This window comes from Harpia harpyja, chromosome Z, assembly GCF_026419915.1.
Source record: "Harpia harpyja isolate bHarHar1 chromosome Z, bHarHar1 primary haplotype, whole genome shotgun sequence".
NCBI lineage: Eukaryota > Metazoa > Chordata > Aves > Accipitriformes > Accipitridae > Harpia > Harpia harpyja.
Genome location: NC_068969.1, coordinates 101,363,907 through 101,384,095, shown reverse-complemented (window position 1 = coordinate 101,384,095; position 20,189 = coordinate 101,363,907). Strand labels below are relative to the sequence as shown.

At 41.9% G+C, this 20,189-nt stretch overlaps 1 protein-coding gene across 1 annotated transcript in view; it reads right to left on the bottom strand.

Moving 5' to 3' along the window:
* The window catches only part of PLCXD3 (phosphatidylinositol specific phospholipase C X domain containing 3), an 87,099-nt gene extending 71,316 nt beyond the window's left edge, over nucleotides 1–15,783 (bottom strand). The window contains exon 1 of the mRNA XM_052777750.1: nucleotides 15,651–15,783. Within this exon, the coding sequence (XP_052633710.1) occupies nucleotides 15,651–15,753 (103 nt within the window). The 5' untranslated portion in view covers nucleotides 15,754–15,783. The remainder of the gene's footprint in view (nucleotides 1–15,650) is intronic.
* Nucleotides 15,784–20,189: the final 4,406 nt, after the last annotated feature.

The following is a 20,189-nucleotide window of genomic DNA, read 5'->3' as shown; positions in this document are numbered from 1 at the left end:
ACTGGTGCCTTCAAGCTTTCAGACAGTGCTAGCGGACGCTTCTGAGTGCTCACACCTTGTCCCTAACATATATTAAAGACTACAGCGATATGCAACACTCAACAATCTCCACTTCAGGAAGCAAATCCCACACTCTGGTTCTTCACACGGGTGACTGAAGGACACAGATAAAACCTGCTGGCTATGGTCCACCTGCTGAAAGGGGAAGAAGTACTGCTGGGTGGCACCAGGAAACACCCAGCGCACTGGCAAGGCAGTGTTTGCATGTAACTCCAATGGACAGCACGTGCAACCCTTAACTCAGAATTTGTTGCTAACTGGCCAGCCCTTTCTCTGGAGACCTTGCAAACCTCCCATTTAGCTGAAGCTGCTGTGACACTTTCTTTGCTTTTCAAATGAGGCCAGGAACCTCACCTCCTGCAGCTCACCATCTAACCCGTGAGGATCTGCTGCAATCACTTATGATCTGGTCTCACCTCTGACTGGACCTTCTCTTCAGAGACCACCTCAGAGGTGGGTGATGCAATCTAGCACTCCATATGCCATCACACCCTCTGATGATGAATGAACCTGTGTTGCTTTCCTGTAGGAAACATTTCCTTTCCTTCCTGGTACGACACAGTGCAAACCACACAAGTCTCATGTACAAGATATCAAAACCTAATGTGTCAGCTGTCACAAGAAGCTTTGGATACTCTCTTTGTCCTCTATTATACAACACTGTAATTCACTGTCAGAGCAGAATACATGAATTCTAAATTACACTACTGTTTCAGAAAAAGCATGGTTCAAAGGCTAAGTCACTAAATTAAGATCTATAAAACTCACATTCATTTCTTACTCCTGCCTCAGCTTCCCCCATTTTAAGCAAGACATTTAGTTTTCTGGTCCATGAAACATGGAAAACATCCTGTCGTAATACAGAATATGAATCCTTCACATTTGTGTTTAGTACGGAGGCTATGGAGATGGTTAAATGATGCACACATTTTCAATGCTCTGATTGTTTCTTTTGAGACAAGCTTTAAGTACATGTCTTTTGCTCTAAGTCCACTTCACTGAATCTGATCTCACATCTCCCTCTGGAAGCATGAGCAAAAGCCAGAAGTCAGAAGCCCCGTCCTAGATCAGCCATACCACCAATCATCAGTGTTCTTACACATTGATACAGAGATGTGTCTGCTGCATGCTTTGGTCGGGCTAATATAAAAGTCACCCAGTCTGGTTACTTGCACTGTGATGTCTCAAGGATCTCCAGCTCTACTGCTCTTCTCAGCACCTAGTCCAGGCATCAAAAATTCCATAAATCCTTACCTTTAATGAGATACACAAATGCACACAGTGTTTCTGACAGCTGCTCTTCTGTTCTCCACTTGCATCTCAGTATTATTTAAAATACTTGTTTTCAAACTATTCCATAGTTAGTAATATGACATGAAAATCCAGCCAAGATCAGACACCAAAGCAAGAGGATTGGTCTTTTGTAAGAAGCTGTTCAAAAGAGATATAATGAGCCTTGGTGTTCCAGGGCTTCAGAAAACAGACCAATACTGCTGTCGTGAAACAACCATACATGGCCTCAAGTACACCACGGACATTTTAAAGCCCTTTCTTAGAGAACATTGTCTGTTTCTACCTGTATCTCAATTCCATAGTAATTCCAGAACAGATCACTACATCTGAACTGGGAGACAAAAACCAGAAATTACAACCTTTACTTGTCCCAGGAGTTCTCCGGACTTCAATTATATGAACATCTTAAAAGATATGTTAAGACTTTGAAAATAAGCTAGCTTGTTTTCGAAATACTGCTGCCTAAATATTAAAACATATTATTATAAATAAATCTTAATTCATTTGAAAGCCTCATTTATTTTCTTAATTTTACAGTAAAAATGAGCAAGTCTGTGAAAGGCCAGCTGGCTCCAGTATCATTATAATGCAGACCAAAACCAAAATACTACTTAGTGGCATTTCAGCAGCGCACTGTCTCAAAAAAGATTAAATTATATGCTATTTCCTCCTCTTCTGCATGTTCCTTAACACGCTACAGTAACAGACTAAGAGCCTGATCTAGCACTATTAGTCATCACTGTGGGTCTGTCAGTTGACTTCAAAATGCAATAGGCAAAATCCCAAATCCTGTTTTTCTCTAGTTGTTCCCTAATTTATATTTAGGTCATAATCAAAGACAATGGAATTTTTGGATAAGGCTGAATTGTAAAGCCTGCGATTTTTTCACTTTGAAGACAGATCATCTTTTCTTTCATGCAGGTATTTAATAATGGTTCACTTAAAAGACTGGAAGCAACATAAGTTGGTACTCATCCTTCTGACAAATGAGTTGCATCAGGTATTTTAGATGGCCATATTTAAGTCTATCATCTAATGAGCATTGCTTTCTTCAGCTGCTCAGAACAATTTATTCATCAAGAGCTAACCAAGACAGACTCAGTTCCACACCACATAGTGCACAAAGTAAAAATACAGAGTAACTGCTCTGATTTAGTGACATTTCATTATAGCTCTGCATTTACACATGGGACAAGGCAGTGGAAAATCAGGTCCAGTCAGACTAATGTCAAAATTTCTCCTGGCAGTTGGTGAATTCTATTATCCAATAAACTGTCCAAAACCAAACCAAACCAAACCAAAAAACCAACACCCAAACTTAACTGTGAACTAGGTTGAACTCATGCAAAAAGCTTACTTCAAGCATAACGTTTCCTTCTCTCTGTCCTGGATCTTTCCTGGTTTGTCCATAAATTGCTGGGAGTTTTGAAAACACATTACTTTTTGCCTCCTAGATTAAATCAGTGCTCACAAATTATTATCTAAGACAGAGACATGATTGCTAGCCTATCCCCACTTACTTTTAAATGTGATTTCCATGTTAGAAGAATGCTTCTCCATATTTCTACTGGCTTTATATATTCTCTAACAAAGTGTTTCTGGCCTGTATCCCACACTTAGGACAGCTGAAATGATACCTGAAGGAAAGTGTGACGTAAAAGGGATTGCATTTAGCTTCTTGGCTTCTGTGCTCCAGGAACAGCATGCTCTTGTAGACAACAGCAGTTTCAAAAGGAAAGGGCATTACCTCTCACTTGACTCGGAGAAGTTGCTTTCAAGGCATTAAGTTTGTTTATCGGCGCTTCTGTATACCATTTGGAATACGAAAACACCTATTATTAAAAATTTAAAATGACAACAAAACACCATGACCTCCCCTCTCCCTGATAAAATTCAAGCTAATTCACAGCCTATAAAGGCGGTTTAAAGATTTAGAAACTCTTGGCACATCTGGGAAAGCAGTGCCAAAGAGAGATAAAATCCAGTTCTGAAAATCATACTGGTGGCTTACTGTTGCCTCAAGACTTACCTGAGAAGCAGGCTGGGCCGGAAAGAGGCCACCACAGATGTTAGTTCCTCTAAGGTAGGTGGCACAATGCATGTGATTTGGAAAAATACGTTTCATCCAAAGCAGAGAAATGTTGATTTATATGGATTATAAATAGCCAGAAACTACTGAGCATTGGGAGAAAGAAGAGGACATCCTCCAGCCATGTCCCTACATCTCTGCAGCTGTGAGCGAGATTCACAGGCCCCACCCAGGAGACCCCAAACAAGATGAACATCCATGCTCGGTTGGGAAGGAGGCATTCAGGCTTCATCCACTGCCCCCAGCGCAGGTTCTGTTGCTCCATCCAGTATCTATTCAGTGTCAAAAACCTAAGCAGTCCCAGAAGCCGGGACCCAAACTTGTCTCAGTCCTCTCTTGTCCCAGTCACGCTCTCCCAGCACTGACCCAGTGTCACAAACCCTCTTGTGCCCACTCCCATAGCCGTCCAAACCTTGTACTCTCCAGCAGCCAAGAGGAATAGGGAAAGTCCCTACTACAGTCTCATTTACAGACTAAGGGACACAGCTCTCCCTTGAAAGCCACTGTAAAAGCAGTCCATCAGGAGTTATATAGCATAATTTGGATGCAATATTTTGGCTCAAGAAATCCACAAGCCAGAAGAGTAAATGGGTACATAGCAGAGGGGGAATATCCCTTTATTCTCACCTCATCCTTAAGCCCTTTCCCTGACATGGGCCAGAGAAGATGCCAGAGCCAGGTCACTAAACCCACTGCACCGTTGATCTCCTTCAGCACAGCACTTCTCACGCTGGCCTTAGATCTCCACCTTCGCATCTCCCACACTATGTGATCCCGGCTCGGCTTAATCCTCGTTGTGTTTATTTGCCTGTCTACCAACAGGGCTCTCCTGCAAAACTCTCCTGCAAAAACACTTTCCAATAGCAGAGATTACTCCTGTTTTTTAAAGGATCCAGCCTCAAAGGAAACTAAGAATTTTGTGGTGTAGAAAGTACATTAACAAACAGCTAGGAGTTGAAACCATAAGGTGGACCAGACCAGCCAACCTTTCACTGACTTGTTCTGATCCCTGCAGAACAGGAGGATGCAACAAGGCCAAATACATAATGGCACAAAAGCAAACCATTTCTCAGCAGTACCACCCAAGCATCATCCTGGGCTCAAACAAGCCAGTGTCTAGTTTTATCGGTTCATACTTGCATTGTTTCCACCCAGAACAGCCTGCATCATTGACAGCCAGTTCATTAAAACTGATCTTGGAAATCCCGGTTTTCTCCATATTCCACACTGTGATTTCTAAAGGGATTCCTGCCTCTTGCACACTAGAAGCAACAGCATTCATCTGTACATGCACTGTTCATGTCTCTCAGTGTCCCTTGTCTTGTTTCCCCTATAAGACAGCTACATCCAAAAATTACTGAAGCTGGCTTCATTTCTCCTTATTTATAGTCAACTTATAAAATGTTTCTCAAAACACTCACTAGGCACATGCGCTAAATAACACTTGGCTAACGGCACAAGTCCAGCTCCCTCTCTCAGCAAGAGCCTGCACTACTAGATAAAGCCTTGAAGCATGACTAGAAGGTCAAAATACATGTGCTCCCTGTTCCCATCTCAGACAGGACTCTTCTGAGGGAACGTCTCCTTCTGGAAAGCGTAAAGGCTGTCAAATTTGCATCAGAAGCAGGGTAAGCCAGAACTCCAACCAAGCAATGCTCTGAAGATTAAAGTTCATCAAAACTGAGCATCTCCATGCCATTGGAAAAGCCTGCACTTCAACCCTGGAGATGGTGAGAGAACTACACCAACTGGGGGAAAATTGAAGCATTAAAAAAAAAGAAAAACCAAAAAACCAACCCACAAACACTGCCCAAACCAGAAGATTCCAGACTTGGATTCACATACTTACATGGCCTAAGTAGTCCTGAATTTAAACATACAGTTTGTTGACCAAAAAAATACACTGCTGACTCCTATGGTGTCCTCCAAGGCCCGTTACGCACAGGCAGTGAGCACAGCTAATTCCAGCATGCACCTGCTGAGAAGAGGTTCTGGGGATCCAATGGTGGAACTCCCTAAAAGCACTTTTTTTAGTGCAGTCAAGATACAGAGATGAATGCAGAAAAACCCATAGCATCTGCTATTCAATGTCTAAGTCAGATCTTCGCCTCCAGGAGAACTTGCAGTCAACACCCTCCTCCCCCCTTTTGTGGCTGAGGATAACCAGGGAACTTCTGCTCAAAACCAGCTTAAACCAGCTTCATCCAGCTCCAGCTCACCCCCATGCACTAATGATTCACTCCTACTGCAGTGCAATACAGAGCACCTCTTTGCGTTCCAGCAATGGAAAAAGCAACTGGCAGATGTCTTCTGCAGTAGCGTCAAAGTGATCTCCTGATCTGTCCATCATACACAGTTAAGCCACTTTTGCGATGTCAAAGCAGACACTTCAAGTCTGAGGGAACCAATGCAAAAGACGCACATTTTTGGATTACACGATGAGAACGTGAATCTGCATATGTGATATATAAGGAACGCCACCTCCCTGGATCACATGGCTTCTGAGACAATATTTGTGAACATTATCTACAGAACTAGAACAAACAGTCTTGCAAAATTTAAGGGCTTCAACAGAAAGAAATAAAACTAATCCTAAAACAGCAAACATGTTGGGATTCCTGTGCTAGCAACTAGAACCAGTACCTACTCAAACTTCTCCTCTACTGACAAAGCAACTTCTGGGTAGCATTCACATGGCTGGAGAGCAGTACTCCACCAAAAGCTTGTGTGAGCTTTGCAGTGTAAAACAAACAGCTTTTCTTCCAAAGCACTGCCTAGGGGTCAGTGAAATGTTCCACAACCCATGGGGCACGATTCCTAAGCCAGCTCTCCTCCTAAGAATAAGGCCAGCCTCAGTATCAGTGGCTCAGTCTTCTTGAGATTACCAACCCCAGTCTACAAAGAAGAAAACATGGCAGAGATTTCTAACAGATTTCTTAGGACCACACAGCAGCTTCACAGATAATGAAAATGACTATCTCTTCTACCTTTTGATGGCAGGCATCTGAGTGAAACACGAGAGGACAATTCCAGTCACGCGCTGGTTCAGGACATGTACAAACATGTGATTTGGCTTTGGTGTGAACATCCATACTAGTTCAAAGTGTGTATTTTTGAAAAATGCAAAGTTTTAACAAAAGGATTTAGCAAAACCAACAACCTAATACACTTTGAGGCCCTAAGCCAACAGTTTGATTGCATAGCACTACACGTAACTCATATACTGTACATTTTTTCTACTCTCACTTAAGTCCCAGTTTAGCAACCTTTCGTAGTTATAAAACCAAGTTGCATGGCTGCCAAAGTATAAATACATGCCAAATGTTTAATAATTCTTTTTTTTTTAAATCTTCTATCAAAACACAAATACATTGTGGATGATAGCACGACAACAAGGTAAAGCATAAAGTATACTATTCATCTCACTGGGTTTTGTTTTATAAAAAAAAAAAAAAAGCTACAGAATTTATTTAAAGGCCATGTTATTTCAGTGCCCTTTATCCTAGCTTTTTTAAATCACAAGCAAAATTTATAATCCAATAAACTTCGTGGGTAGTTGTCACCTTCATAGTAGCAGCACATCATACATCTCCAATCATCTGAAACACTCTAACTGTCACACACAAAGAGGAGCAAAGCCTGGAACCACAGCTAAGGAAATCCATTTTTTCCTCCCTCCCTTTCTCTTTTTCTAGCTATTCTGCAATGTTTTATTTCATAGTTGAAACACTAAGATGAAGTATTTAAGCATGAGGTATGCAAGCTAACCAGATAAGAGATTAGATGAAGCAAGTATTAAACTTTATTTAATATGAACAGAAATGTTTTAAAAGGTGGCAATGCATCAGAAAACTCTTCTAGTGATTTGTTTTAAATTAGATCGCAGTGAAAACTATGAGATGGTTTTAAAATAGAAAAAGACCAAATCTGTACTTCCAAATAGAGGAAACAATACATTCCCTTTCACCTCAAGAAAAACAACTTTTAAGTAGCTATGACATTTTGCTACAGTAGGAACATCACACAGTGATGATTTTCTTTGGATACTTGGACCTGAGCTAATGGAAGACTGAGGACTCTCAGCTTCCAAGGGAGCTAGCAGCGCTCAGCACCTTTCAGCATTTAGTCCTTATCTGCCAGGCACTAATCTACAAGGGAAGAAAGATCTTCAGCTTTGCCACAAGCATTTTGGACAGATGACAGTTTAAGGAGGGATTACTATTGGTATTATAAACTGTAATTTCTATTTTTGTTGTTTAGCTGTTCTTCCATGCAGCCAATGGTAGAAAAAAAAAAAAAATATTTCAGAACTCCACATTAACCAACCGCTTCTTAGCACAAACTATTTCTTTGCTACCTATCTATACCCAATAAGGAAACTGAACCCTTACTATAAAAATGTGAAACATGACCCCAAGTGGTCTAGCTGTGCAAACATATGCAGCACTGGTACAGTTTTCTATCAGAAGCATAAATACATGAAAATAAGTGCACAAACTATTAATCACTGAAATCACAGAATCATAGAATGATTTAGTTTGGAAAAGACCTTTAAGATCAAGTACAACTGTTAACCTAACACTGCCAAGTCCACCACTAAACCATGTCCCTAAGTGCCACATCTACACGTCTTTCAAATACCTCCAGGGATGGTGACTCAACCACTTCCCTGGGCAGCCTGCTCCAATGCTTGATAACCCTTTCAGTGAAGAAATTTTTCCTAATATCCAATTTAAACCTCCCCTGCCACAACTTGAGGCCATTTCCTCTCGTCCTATCTCCAGCCACCTGACAGAGGAGACCAGCACCCACCTCACTACAACCTCCTTTCAGGTAGTTGTAGAGAGCGATAAGGTCTCCCCTCAGCCTCCTTTTCTCCAGACTAAACAGACCCAGTTCCCTCAGCCGCTTCCCATAAGACTCATTCTCTAGACCCCTCACCAGCTTTGTTGCCCTTCTCTGGACACGTTCCAGCACCTCCATGTCTTTCCCGTAGTGAGGGGCCCAAAACTGAACACAGGACTCGAGGTGCGGCCTCACCAGTGCCGAGTACAGGGGAACAACCACCTCCCTGCTCCTGCTGGCCACACTGTTTCTGATACAGGCCAGGATGCCGTTGGCCTTCTTGGCCACCTGGGCACACTGCTGGCTCATATTCAGCCGGCTGTCGACCAGCACCCCCAGGTCTTTCTCTGCCGGGCAGCTTTCCAGCCACTCTTCCCCAAGCCTGTAGCGCTGTTTGGGGTTGCTGTGACCCAAGTGCAGGACCCGGCACTTGGCCTTGTTAAACTTCATACAATTGGCCTCAGCCCATCGATCCAGCCTGTCCAGATCCCTCTGCAGAGTCTGCAAACTTACTGAGGGTGCACTCAATCCCCTCATCCAGGTCACTGATAAAGATATTAAACAGAACTGGCCCCAAACCTGAGCCCTGGGGAACACCACTTGTGACCAGCTGCCAACTGGATTTAACTCCATTCACCACCACTCTTTGGGCCCGGCCATCCAGCCAGTTTTTTACCCAGTGAAGAGTATGCCCATCCAAGCCATGAGTAGCCAGTTACTCCAGGACAATGCTGTGGGAAATGGTGTCAAAGGCTTTACTAAAGTCTAGGCAAACAACATCCACAGCCTTTCACTAAGTGGGTCACCCTGTCATAGAAGGAGATGAAGCTAGTTAAGCAGGACCTGCCTTTCATAAACCCACGCTCACTGGGCCTGATCGCCTGCTTGTCCTGTACGTGCCGTGTGATGGCACTCAGGATGATCCGGTCCATAACCTTCCCCGGCACCAAGGTCAGCATTTCAGTATTTCTGTACAGTTATTAGCTGATACCATACAGCTGTTTAAAATAATGGAACATTTAAGATTAAACCAAGGTATGCCACAATAGGTCAAACGAAAAACCATTCAACTTTGCAAAAGATTAGATTAAAATGCAAACTTTCAGATTTTGACCATCATTCTTCCAAATTATATTCTTTGCAGTGTCTCATGGACTTTACTGTAACAACTGCACAAGCAGATCTGTTCACAAATTAGGCACCTATAATTTGTACCTACTCTGGAGAAAGGACAAGATGGGCATGGAGGTTATTCTCCCTGGAACTGGCTGCTCTTTGAAGACCAGAACTGTTAAACACAAATCTGTTTACTAAATTTGAAAAGTATTTATTAAAGATATACAATTAATTTCTAATTAAGTAGCTAAAATTGAATTTATCTCTCTATGCAGAGCAATAGAAGAGATTACATAGCCCTCTTAGGGGGCTTAAAGTTATAGTCTCTGTTACTTTGCACCTGCATTTTTCATTACTTGCACAGATGAGTGTGTCTGAGTGTCTTCAAACCAAGTATCATTTTGTGTGAAAGATACAGTACAAGTTGCACTATATTAAGAACTGTAGAAAGTTAGCAAACATAAAACACGTACCAAACACAAAAATTTTCAGAATGTAAGGACAGTTTGGATACACAGAACAGTTACTAAGTTTTCAGCCAAGAGATGAAATGAAACAGAAATTCAATGAGGTGGAAAGAGAGGAGTAATTCCAGATGGCAATAAAGCCATTCTCTCTGCCGCACCTGCCATGGTGGTGGGATGCGAGGCAGGTCAGAGAAGAAGCCAGCTCTGCTGGAACTAAGCCGCAGGAGACAGAGTGGACAGAGATTGCTGGATTAAATAAATAGCTCCTGTTGGGAAACCAAGCAAAAGCAGTTTCAAATTACTTCTTGTAGCAGATGGGCAAGTAACTGAAGGGCTTGAACTGTTTGATTTTTATGGCAGTGTGAGGAAGCAAACAGCTTCATTCTGTGCATGCTAGAAATGTGTCACAGCAGGGGAAATTAATGGTGAATGCCACAGGAAACTGTATCACACAGAAATATTTCTGAAAGTGTTGGAAATGACACATTAGCATGTGCAGGGCCACAGAGAGACTGTTTTGTAGATAAAAAGTGATATAAAAAGAAGACCATCAATAAGGAAGAAGAGAGCTTTAGGAAGGTCAGTCATGAAAATATCTTTGCTCATTTTTCTGAGTGGAAAATAAAGCATAAAGTGCTTATTTCAAGTAGAACACTGAAATAGAGTACAGGGTGCACTGGAAAAAGAAACTGTTCTTCCAGATGCATGCATGTCAAAAGATAATGGGCAAACTGCATTATAGGTTTATTTATAAGTTTACTTGTATCATCAGTTTATGGCTCTAGGCAGAGCTAATTTTGTACAGAATTGGACCCTGGCAAGCAATGCAGAGGTACTCTATTGACCACTAGTGGACAGACAAGGACGAAACAAGTCCCAAGTGCTTCCCAAAGACAATCTCTGTTCACTCTAAGAACATCCAATTTATCAGCTATTCACACTCAAAATTAAAGAGCTCCCTAATACCATCTAAATAGTGAAAATGTTGTTTATCTATGTAACCAACAATGAAGTATTTCTAGCCATTTTTAAGATGAAAGAATTTCCCTGTGGGGCTGAGAATGAGAAGTGTCCACCCAAGAAGTAATGACTTGACACTTGCAAGGTATTACAATGGAAGACAGGAATTCAAAATATTTGAAACAGAGCTGTTATGTTACCTCAGCAGTGCTGTCATAAAATGGCTAAAATATTCCAGCTACAGTAATATGCATGATTTTCCCAAGTCTCCCCATACCGTGTCCCATCTCTTAATACATCTGTGACCCTAACACACATCCTCCCTCTTTGTAAACTACTTCTCGATGAGGTCTTGCTCTTTCTTTTCAAAGCATGATGACAGTGGGATAGTGGGAAATACAAATTTCAAGTCTCAGAGCCTCGTTCTAAAGATCGGTAGCATAAAAAATTCCACCTGCCAACAGCTTCTTATTTAAAATGAACCAACTTAAGCTCTGCTGTGTCTAGTAATTGCTTTCTGGTTGATGGAAAAAGAACTTTATAGGTCAAAATACAAAAAAACCCCCCTCTCATCTGAGAAACAAAAGAAGCCAGTCAGGTCCTGTGCATTCCTCAGAAGGAACTACATTAAACAAACATACCTGCCAAGCTGGTATCACTGTGAAAATAATATTCCCTGATAATTGTATTGCTCATGGTGAATCCTCTAGCGATGAGAGCACATGCTGAGGTTTCATCTGCTCAAAGAAAGTAGAAAACTCTCCGATGAAATGAAAGCCTGAAGAGTCCCAGCTCTCAAAATTATGCACTCAAGGGATATTTTGGGTCTCAAATTCATTCAGAAGATTTCATCTACATTATATGAAGGACAGACATGTCCCTAGCACACATCAGGACTCCTCATACAGCAGATCTTAGGCTAGCATCAATTTTGGTGGAGGGATTAGTTACTTTTTTCCATCATAAATTATTCTTACAGACTTCTCAGAGGCTTGGAATATTAGCACCAGGGGAAAAGGCAACATGTATTACACATATTATTTGTAGAAAAACTCAGACTGATATAAAACTAGATATATATTTACACATTGTCAATAAGAAAGTTAATTGATCAGTAAGTGGGTCAATTCATAAGGAGATGCTGCCTACTGATGTGTATTTTACTGCATTGCACATAGCTTATATCCTCAACTTGGATTAAGAAGACGGCATTAACACAGCAGAATGCGTAGGCTCTCTATACTTCACCTTCTATCCTCAGTTTAGGGGCACAAAGATTTCAGTTCTATAAACGTACATTATCTACAAAAAACTGGTTTTTATCATGGTCAAAGAGGCACAGGCATTGAACAAAACTACACTTTACCAACTACCAAAAGACACACTCCTCCCCAAACAAGAAAAAAAATAATCCAAAATCCTCCACCTTTTCCTTAACCCAGACTGTTGTGAGTTTAGCCAGGCATATCTTTTAACACAAGAGGCAGTTTACAAACACTAGGAGACATACACCTTGGGCTGAAATCCTAAGAATATATCCTTTCATTATTCTAATTGTCATAGCAATAGAAGATTAAATACGCATGGTGTTTTCTGGAAGCTAAGAGATTATTTTCATTCCAAATAGTGTATACTATTATTTGCTACTGGTAACCTTCACTTGAGGAAAATCTGCCATTTGCAGTGCAAGAGCACACAGACATAGACAGCACAATGAAAGAAGAAAACATCATGATATAACACATCATCCTCATATTTGGAAGAAATCCAAATGGAAAAGTGTTTCTGATTGACAAAGCTGGCCCAAGTTATATTAGAGATCTCTGCCTCATCTACTGGATTCCTATCTTAGGAAAACAAATGTATCTGGCTTGAACGAGAGAATGAAACGAGTAAATGAATTTACTGGAATACTAACAAAATCCAGCACTGATTATGGAAGCATAAGTGGTGATAAATAGTATAGATTTGTGCCTGCATAAGCTTAACAACTGACCAATTGAAAAAAAAAAAAAAAAAAGGATGTGTGATCAATCATGTTTTTAAACATAACATGAACATAACATACCTTCAACAGTATTGTTTAAATAGTATCATGACATAATACTATGGGTTTTGTGCTTCTCTTTGCAGCAGTTAAAATATTACACACGTCTGTGCAAAAACAACACAGTGTATCATCTCAGTTCCAAGCACTCCTTCTAAACAATGAGAAATGTACTGATGATTTTTAATAAAACAACAACATTTTTCCCCTAATATAGCGGAACATCCTCTGTATTGGATAAGTGATGATACATTCATTTGGAAAATTCATTCTAACATTTTCAAGCTAATAGTTTGATTCCTTCAACATTAGCATTGGACTGTTACTCTGGCTCCGGAACCAAGTTCTATGCTGCTGAATTAAGGTCAAAATCAGTATTCCTACTGCACAAGGGAAGTTTACAATCTGCTGGAAAAAAATAAAAATGTACTGTTAACTTCTTTTGGTAAGGAAAATGAAAAAGGCAATGTAAACAAAATGCTGTTTACAAGATATAGTAGTAATTCTATGAATACATTAGTAATTAAATGTTAGTTTCCAAAACAGTTAAAAATTTGCAAGTGAAACTATGAAGATTTGACATATGAGGTTTTGGATTCTACACATTCCTTGCCTTAACTACTTGAACAGCAGTTATATGTTAATAGCTATTATGCACACATAGTGTTAATGTTCACCTGTGGTCATATGGGAGGAAACTTCCAAATAAACATTATGAATGTCTCAAAGGTCATTTCTTCTTAAAAGATGAAACCAATCCCATGTTCACCTTTGTACTAATACTGTATATTTCCATATTGTATGTTGAATATAATAATAAATCTACTGTTAGAAGATAGTATTTAAACTGCACTGATGCCTATAGCCTGTGTGCCAGGCTCCCTAATTGACAAAATTCGTATGAAGTATAGTGCCCCCCTCTCCATACGTCTCTATTTGCCAAAACTAGCATTTTAAAAGTGAGATAGGCAGATACGTGACCTTTGTGTCAATCTGCAGTAACAGAAGGGCAAATTTCAAAGGTCTTAACACTATGGCCCTCAAGTCATAGAAGTTTTGCTGCTAATTTCACAAAATGCAAGGCTGTGCATGGCTGTTACATGAATAAAACCCTTCTGTCAATGTAAGGGGTCAATCCCTGCACTTACAGGCTGCAGAACTTGTCCACTGCTTAATGCTGTACTGGGATTAACCAGCACTTACAGGCCACAGTAGGGTTTGTTTGGGTTTGGGTTTTTTTTTAATTTAACCATGTTAACAAAGTGTGAGAGCTTATACTACCGCTGCCAAAGCTCTGAAGAACGTCCACTGTGAAAAACCATCCTGTATTTTACAAAGAGGCTATGAGAAAGTAACTGATATATCTTGGTGAGATATATGCACCAATAACAGTCTCATGATGCTTCAGTCAAGGAAGCCAGTTAAAGGTCATACATATCAAAGGCAGTTTCCTGTGTCTGGAAGCAAGTAAGTTTGATCATGATCTCCTCAAACCCATGAAAAAGTCTCTAAACCAACACATTTAACCTGTAAAGGCCCAATGAATTGCAAACAGACTAATTTCTCATCATAGCCAATATTCTGCAAGAACATTCCGCAGCTTGTGGGTTAATGAAAAGTTATTAACAGCAAAATCTTTTACAGCTCCAACACAATTTGACGTAACAGTTATAGATGCTGAATTCCTATGCCTTGGAGGGACAAAATTTTATACAGGATATATTCAACCAATAGCAAAAAACAGTGTAGCAAGTAAAATATTAGACATAGCTTGTGTAAACTGTAAGAAACTAACAGACACAGCATTTTAAAAGGGCACACCTGTGTTAAAATGAAACTACAGAAAACACATGCCAGCAAACAGTTGCTGCAACTACAACGTCTTAAAAAAATATCTGACTAGTGTTATAAAAATTGCTGTAACACCAGCAGCTGCTACACAAAACTTGCAAGAAGTGAACACTTCTCCTAAGGAGCTTAAGAGACATTTGAGCTTCAGCATCTCTTGAAACCTCCTTCCTGTTAGACATCTCAGAGGGGACAGGATGCTGACAAAGAGGTCTTGCAAAATGAGGTGCTCCCTCAAACCAGGAATCATGTGAATCAATTACCGTTTTGGATTCTGACATGTATTTTACGTAAGTCTACAGTTATAGTTAATACCTTACCCAAAAAAGGCAGAGGGTGCAGGAAAGAAAGAGTTCATAGTCAGAGCCCCATAACCTGCCATTTCTCATCTTACTTAAATTAGTGTTGAGATCGAATATTTTCTGATGGCGACAAGAAATGAAGTCGCACAAGCGGTGCGATCCATCTGCCCTGGCAACAGCCGGCAGCCCTGCACCCTTCCCCGGCTCCCCCTGAGCTCAGACCCGACCTCACGACACGAGTGGATGAGGAAACGGGCAATTCTGGCACTTTGGTCGTACATGAGGTCCAATAAACAGACTGTTAGGCCAGTAAAGCGCTATAGGAACACGCCACTTTTCCATACAGGTAACAGATGCAGCCTGTGCACTCTGCCACCCGTCACCTCCAAGTTGGTTACAGTTTGGGGCCGCAAGAACCGCGTCCTGCAGGCACCTCTCCTCCGCGCATCGGCCGCGCTCGCTCACACGAGAGGCAGCGCCCGGGAGCACGGTAAGGCATCTCCGGAGGAGAGCCACAGCAGCACAGCCCGGGGCTCGCTGCCTCCTCGGCGGCATGAAGAACGCTCCGCTCCCCTCTCCCCGGCGCATCCCAGCCCGCGGGGACGGCGGACGGAAGCGCCTACCTGGGATGGCCAGGTTGGTGAGCGGGGTGCGGTGGATGCTGCCGGGCAGAGCTGCCATCCAGTCGGCGAACCACAGATCGTTCTTCCCTTCCGACGAAGCCATGCCGCCGCCGTGCCCCTGGCGCTCTCCCGCCGCCGCTCCGGCTCCCTCCAGCGCAGCCCGGCCCGGCCCCGGCCCCGGCCCCGGCCCCGCCCCGCGCCACCTCCCCCCGCCCGCCCCACCGAGCCCCCGGCCGCTGCCTCCCGCCGCCTCCCTCCCTCCCCCCCGCTGCCTGCGGCGCGGCGCCGGGTGCCGTGAGACCCCTCGGGGCTGCCGCCGCGGCCTCCCCGCCGGTGCCGCCCGGTGCCCTCTCAGCGGCGTGTGCTGGCGGGGCCGGGCGGCGTCACCGGCGGCGCGGCCCGGCCCGGGGTGCTCGGGAGGGCGAACCCGCTCGAACACACACGGAGGGCGGTTGGGGGGCGGGGGGAGCAGGCTCACTGCCCAGGCCCCGGCGGGCAGCCGCAGCCGCACCGGCCCCTCGCACCCGCCAACGTGCCCCGCTCCCGCCGGCCGGCTCCGTAGCCCCTCGCCGCTCCCCCCCCCCCCCCTCCCCGGTCGGGTGGAGGCAGCAGAGCCCACCCGAGAGCTCGGCCTCGGCCGCGGAGCCGTAGCCGGCAAGGCATCTGCTCCTGGGACGGCGGTTAGGCGCACTGACGGGCTTTTGTTCCCCTGGGTAGCCCCGAGACTTTGCAATAACGGCCCTGACCTTGGCGATTAGTTGGCGGAATGGCTGCTCCGCTGGGACGCGGGCCTGTCTCGCCCCTGATTCCCGGGGCAGGCTTGTCCGCCTCTGGCACGAACTTCTCCTTTTTCAGTGGGTTACTGACATGAAAAAAACATCGCTCCTTACTTGAACGCCCCTTTGCGACCTCTGATTTCTTTGGCACTGATTCTTTATTGTCCGTTGAGGATGATCCAAGGCAGCATCTTCCATTCTCATTCCCAATATAACCGTCTTTGGAGAAGCATCTTAAGTGTTGGCATTAACAAAGCATTTACATTACTGCCGCCAGATCAATGAATGAATGAACCTGGTAAGGCGCTGCGAGCCACCTTGAACTGTTACAACAAGCCTGATCTTTTGACTTCAGCATGACTCATGACTTCTTTATCAAAGTTGTTGATACCCGTGTGGAAGTTCACCTGGTAGATCTGCCAAGAACAGTGCCTGGAGAGAGCCATGCCTCAGCCAGGATCAACTGTCTGTTCACCTTGAATTCTTAGGAGGGTCAGCTGTGGTCCTGTAGTTTGTGTTCGCACACAACATCTTCTGTAACAGCTGGCTTTGGAAATAAAAATACAGGGAACAACTAATAATAGCCCTCTTTTCTCTTTCTGTCCACGTTTCCAGAGCAAGTATGAAGAAAAGCTCTTCCTTCAGCCACAAAATAAAGGAATGATTTCTTGAAAAATGAGTGAATATTTCTGAGGTATTTTAATAAAGCAAATTTTGCTGAATCACTTTTTGCCGTAGAAATAGCACTTAAGGTGGGATTTGACCGGGGAAATATGAACAGATGGTTGACCTTGGGGGAGATGTCCAGTCTGAATCGAGTAGTACATGAAAAAGGGGGAGGAGTAAGCAAACAGTCACTGAAACAGGTTTAATTTTGTGCAGTATTACATCCTGCCTATTAGGATGCTAACCGGCTACTTCCAAAGTCACTGGTATTAGTAAACATGGGGGGGGGGGGGGGGGAAGACTAATCCACATTTTGGGTACAAAGACTTAAAGCCAACTCATGACCTAAAGATGGAAGATGTTAGTTTACATCATCTTCAAAGTACAGGAAGAAATTACAGTAAAAAAATTTAAGAATTCTAAAGAGCATTCAAGCAAGGAGTAATGAATGTTTTTATCAACATGACTGGATCAAATCAGTTTAAGTGGCAAAGTTATTAATGGCTTGCACTGGTTACCTGGAAAACTGCTGCTGAATTTTTATCCACTCTGCTGTGTGTTCTATCTTTTCTGAGATAAAACTGAAGTACATAGCTTTTTGAAAGGTTAAACAAGTTGTTAATACTGTTGTTGATCTCTTCCAGTCCCTAAAGCTTTGGGTGTAGCTCAGAGCAAAATACAACAAATACCTGCAAAACGCTGTAATTTTAAAATTTATTATTATGTATAATAAAGCCTAAACTATCTCATATCATTCCAGGTCTCTCAGTAATGCTTTCTACTTTATTGGAGAACTTTAAACATCCCTCTCTGCACTGACTAGAAACTTGTTGGCCTTTGCTTCCACAAGTAATTAGAGCTTTTGTATCCTCTTCTCTTTCTTTTAATGCCCAAAGTAAGATTCTTCATAGTCTGGATTTTCAAACCATGGATACTCTGCTTTGTAAAAACCAGTCCCCTCTAACACGTCTCACACTAATCATGTTTGAAGAGGTTTGCCGCTGTTTCTAATGCACTGTAACTGCTAAAATAGCAGGCTTAAAATCTGTCACTGGGTCTGTGTGAACTTGTGGGAATGCAGGCTTAAATAATTTGAAGGGAAGTGGGATAGGAGAGGAAGCTTTTATGGGTCAGAAAGTAGGAAACATTTCTACAGCAACCTGGAGAAACATTTATGTGGAAGCTTTGCCTTAAAATAAAAAGGTAGCTTTTTGGAGCTTTTCGGTGGTTCTAAACTTCAACATTTATCTATGTATCTGCTTGTGAAGAGTTTAATAAAAACCAGAGCAAACTCTTTGCATGTCTTGATTGAAGAACACCTTACTGTGATTTAGCTTGAACGTGCCATTTTACTAATTTTAACCGATTTATAAACAATGGCAGCCTCTAAATCAAAATCAGAGCGTCCATACAAACTTTTTTTCCTATTTAAAAAGAGTAAAAAAATAAAAATCACATTTTTTTGACAAATTACTGAAATCCCTACGCATAAGAAGTCTGAACTGTCAAAGAAAGTGGATTCCAGGAATCAGATAGTCTAAAAGCTTAAGAGAGGCCAGGTACAATGAAAATGAAAGGCAGTGCCAAGATACTGAAAAAATACCATCTTTGCTCTTTTATTCACAGCAATGCTGAGTTCACTGAAGATGCCATGAAGAGAAGGAAAATTGAAATCGTACTATCTGTTCATATGTATTGTGTTCTCTCCAGTCTGAAGCTATAACAGCATGGATGGATAGTGACACCTCTGCTTCTATGGAACAGAAAAACAGAGTAATTTAGCCAGTAGGAATGTCGCTTCAGCACTCAAAATTAATGTAATTTTTAAAAAAGGCGTTCCATTGTTTTTATTCTCTTAAAAATTAGCATTATAATGGTAAACATTCACTGTTACACTTTGTCATTTTAACAGTCAGATACTTTGCCTTTTCATATGTCCTTGGCATCTAATTTAATCGTGTGAATAACAGAGGAGTAACAGGATCTCTTTCTCTAAATTACATAGAATACATTCCACTCTGAAAGGTAAAAGAAAAAATGGCTTAATGGGGCATTGTCTCCCTGTAATTTTGCTATTATATCTGATTTATTTAGAGGTTACTCGAAATCTGTTGTTGCTGAATTCAGAATGAGGCTTTGAATAGAAGAATTACTATTGTTTAAATATTTGAAGTTTTTCAGTGGATTCTGCTTATGAGGTTTGGTCTCTTTCTCCTTCTTACTGCCCATTTCTATTAATAGAAGTTTTTCAGAACAAATCCTGGCTGCCATCCCATGTTTGCAGCTCTTATGGCTTTAAGTGACACCATCAAGTCACATCTGGGCAGCAAAGCTCTTCTAGTTGTTTGCAGCTGAGTTCCCAATTATCTTCTTGTTACCTGAGAATGCAGTGGATCCTTATTATTCCCAACTTTGTTACTCCTCGTGGCTAACAGGTGTAAAAAGTAATTTTTAATCTGTAAGACAAGTACATTAAATCCTAAAAAGTCGAAATAAGTAGACTGATTGAATGAGATCATTTTTTAAATGACTACATGGGTAAAGAGGTGACAAGTATTTTTGTTGTCGTTTCATACTTCATCTGGCTACTTTGACAACCTCGCCTTGCATTCATTAAGCAATCTGTATTTAGCAGTATTCATCCTGTCAAAACATCTTACAAAATTGCTGAGTAGACAGAAAAAAGGCTTGTAGAAACAGGGTGAATAGTCTTTTCTTCATTTTATGGGAAAGAATATGTCTATTTCTGCTTTTCAAGCAAAAGAAAATGCGGTTTATTCTGCACTCTGATTTGTTATTCTCTACTAAGAAAATCTGAGCATCCATGCCAGTGCTGATATTGAGTCTGAGAAGGAGCCGTATTTGTTCTGACAAATGTCAGGATGTTAGTGTTATCCCCCCTCTTTGTTGTTGTGAACTACTGAGACTGTGAACGTGATGGCTTAATATAAAGATCCAACATATGTTTTTACTTGCATACTTTACAACCAAAGCAGAGACATTACAATAATATACAGAGGACCCAAGGGAGTATATGTGTCTTAATGCAAATAAAGAACAAGTCCAAAATGCATACTACAGCTACTATTAGAACAGA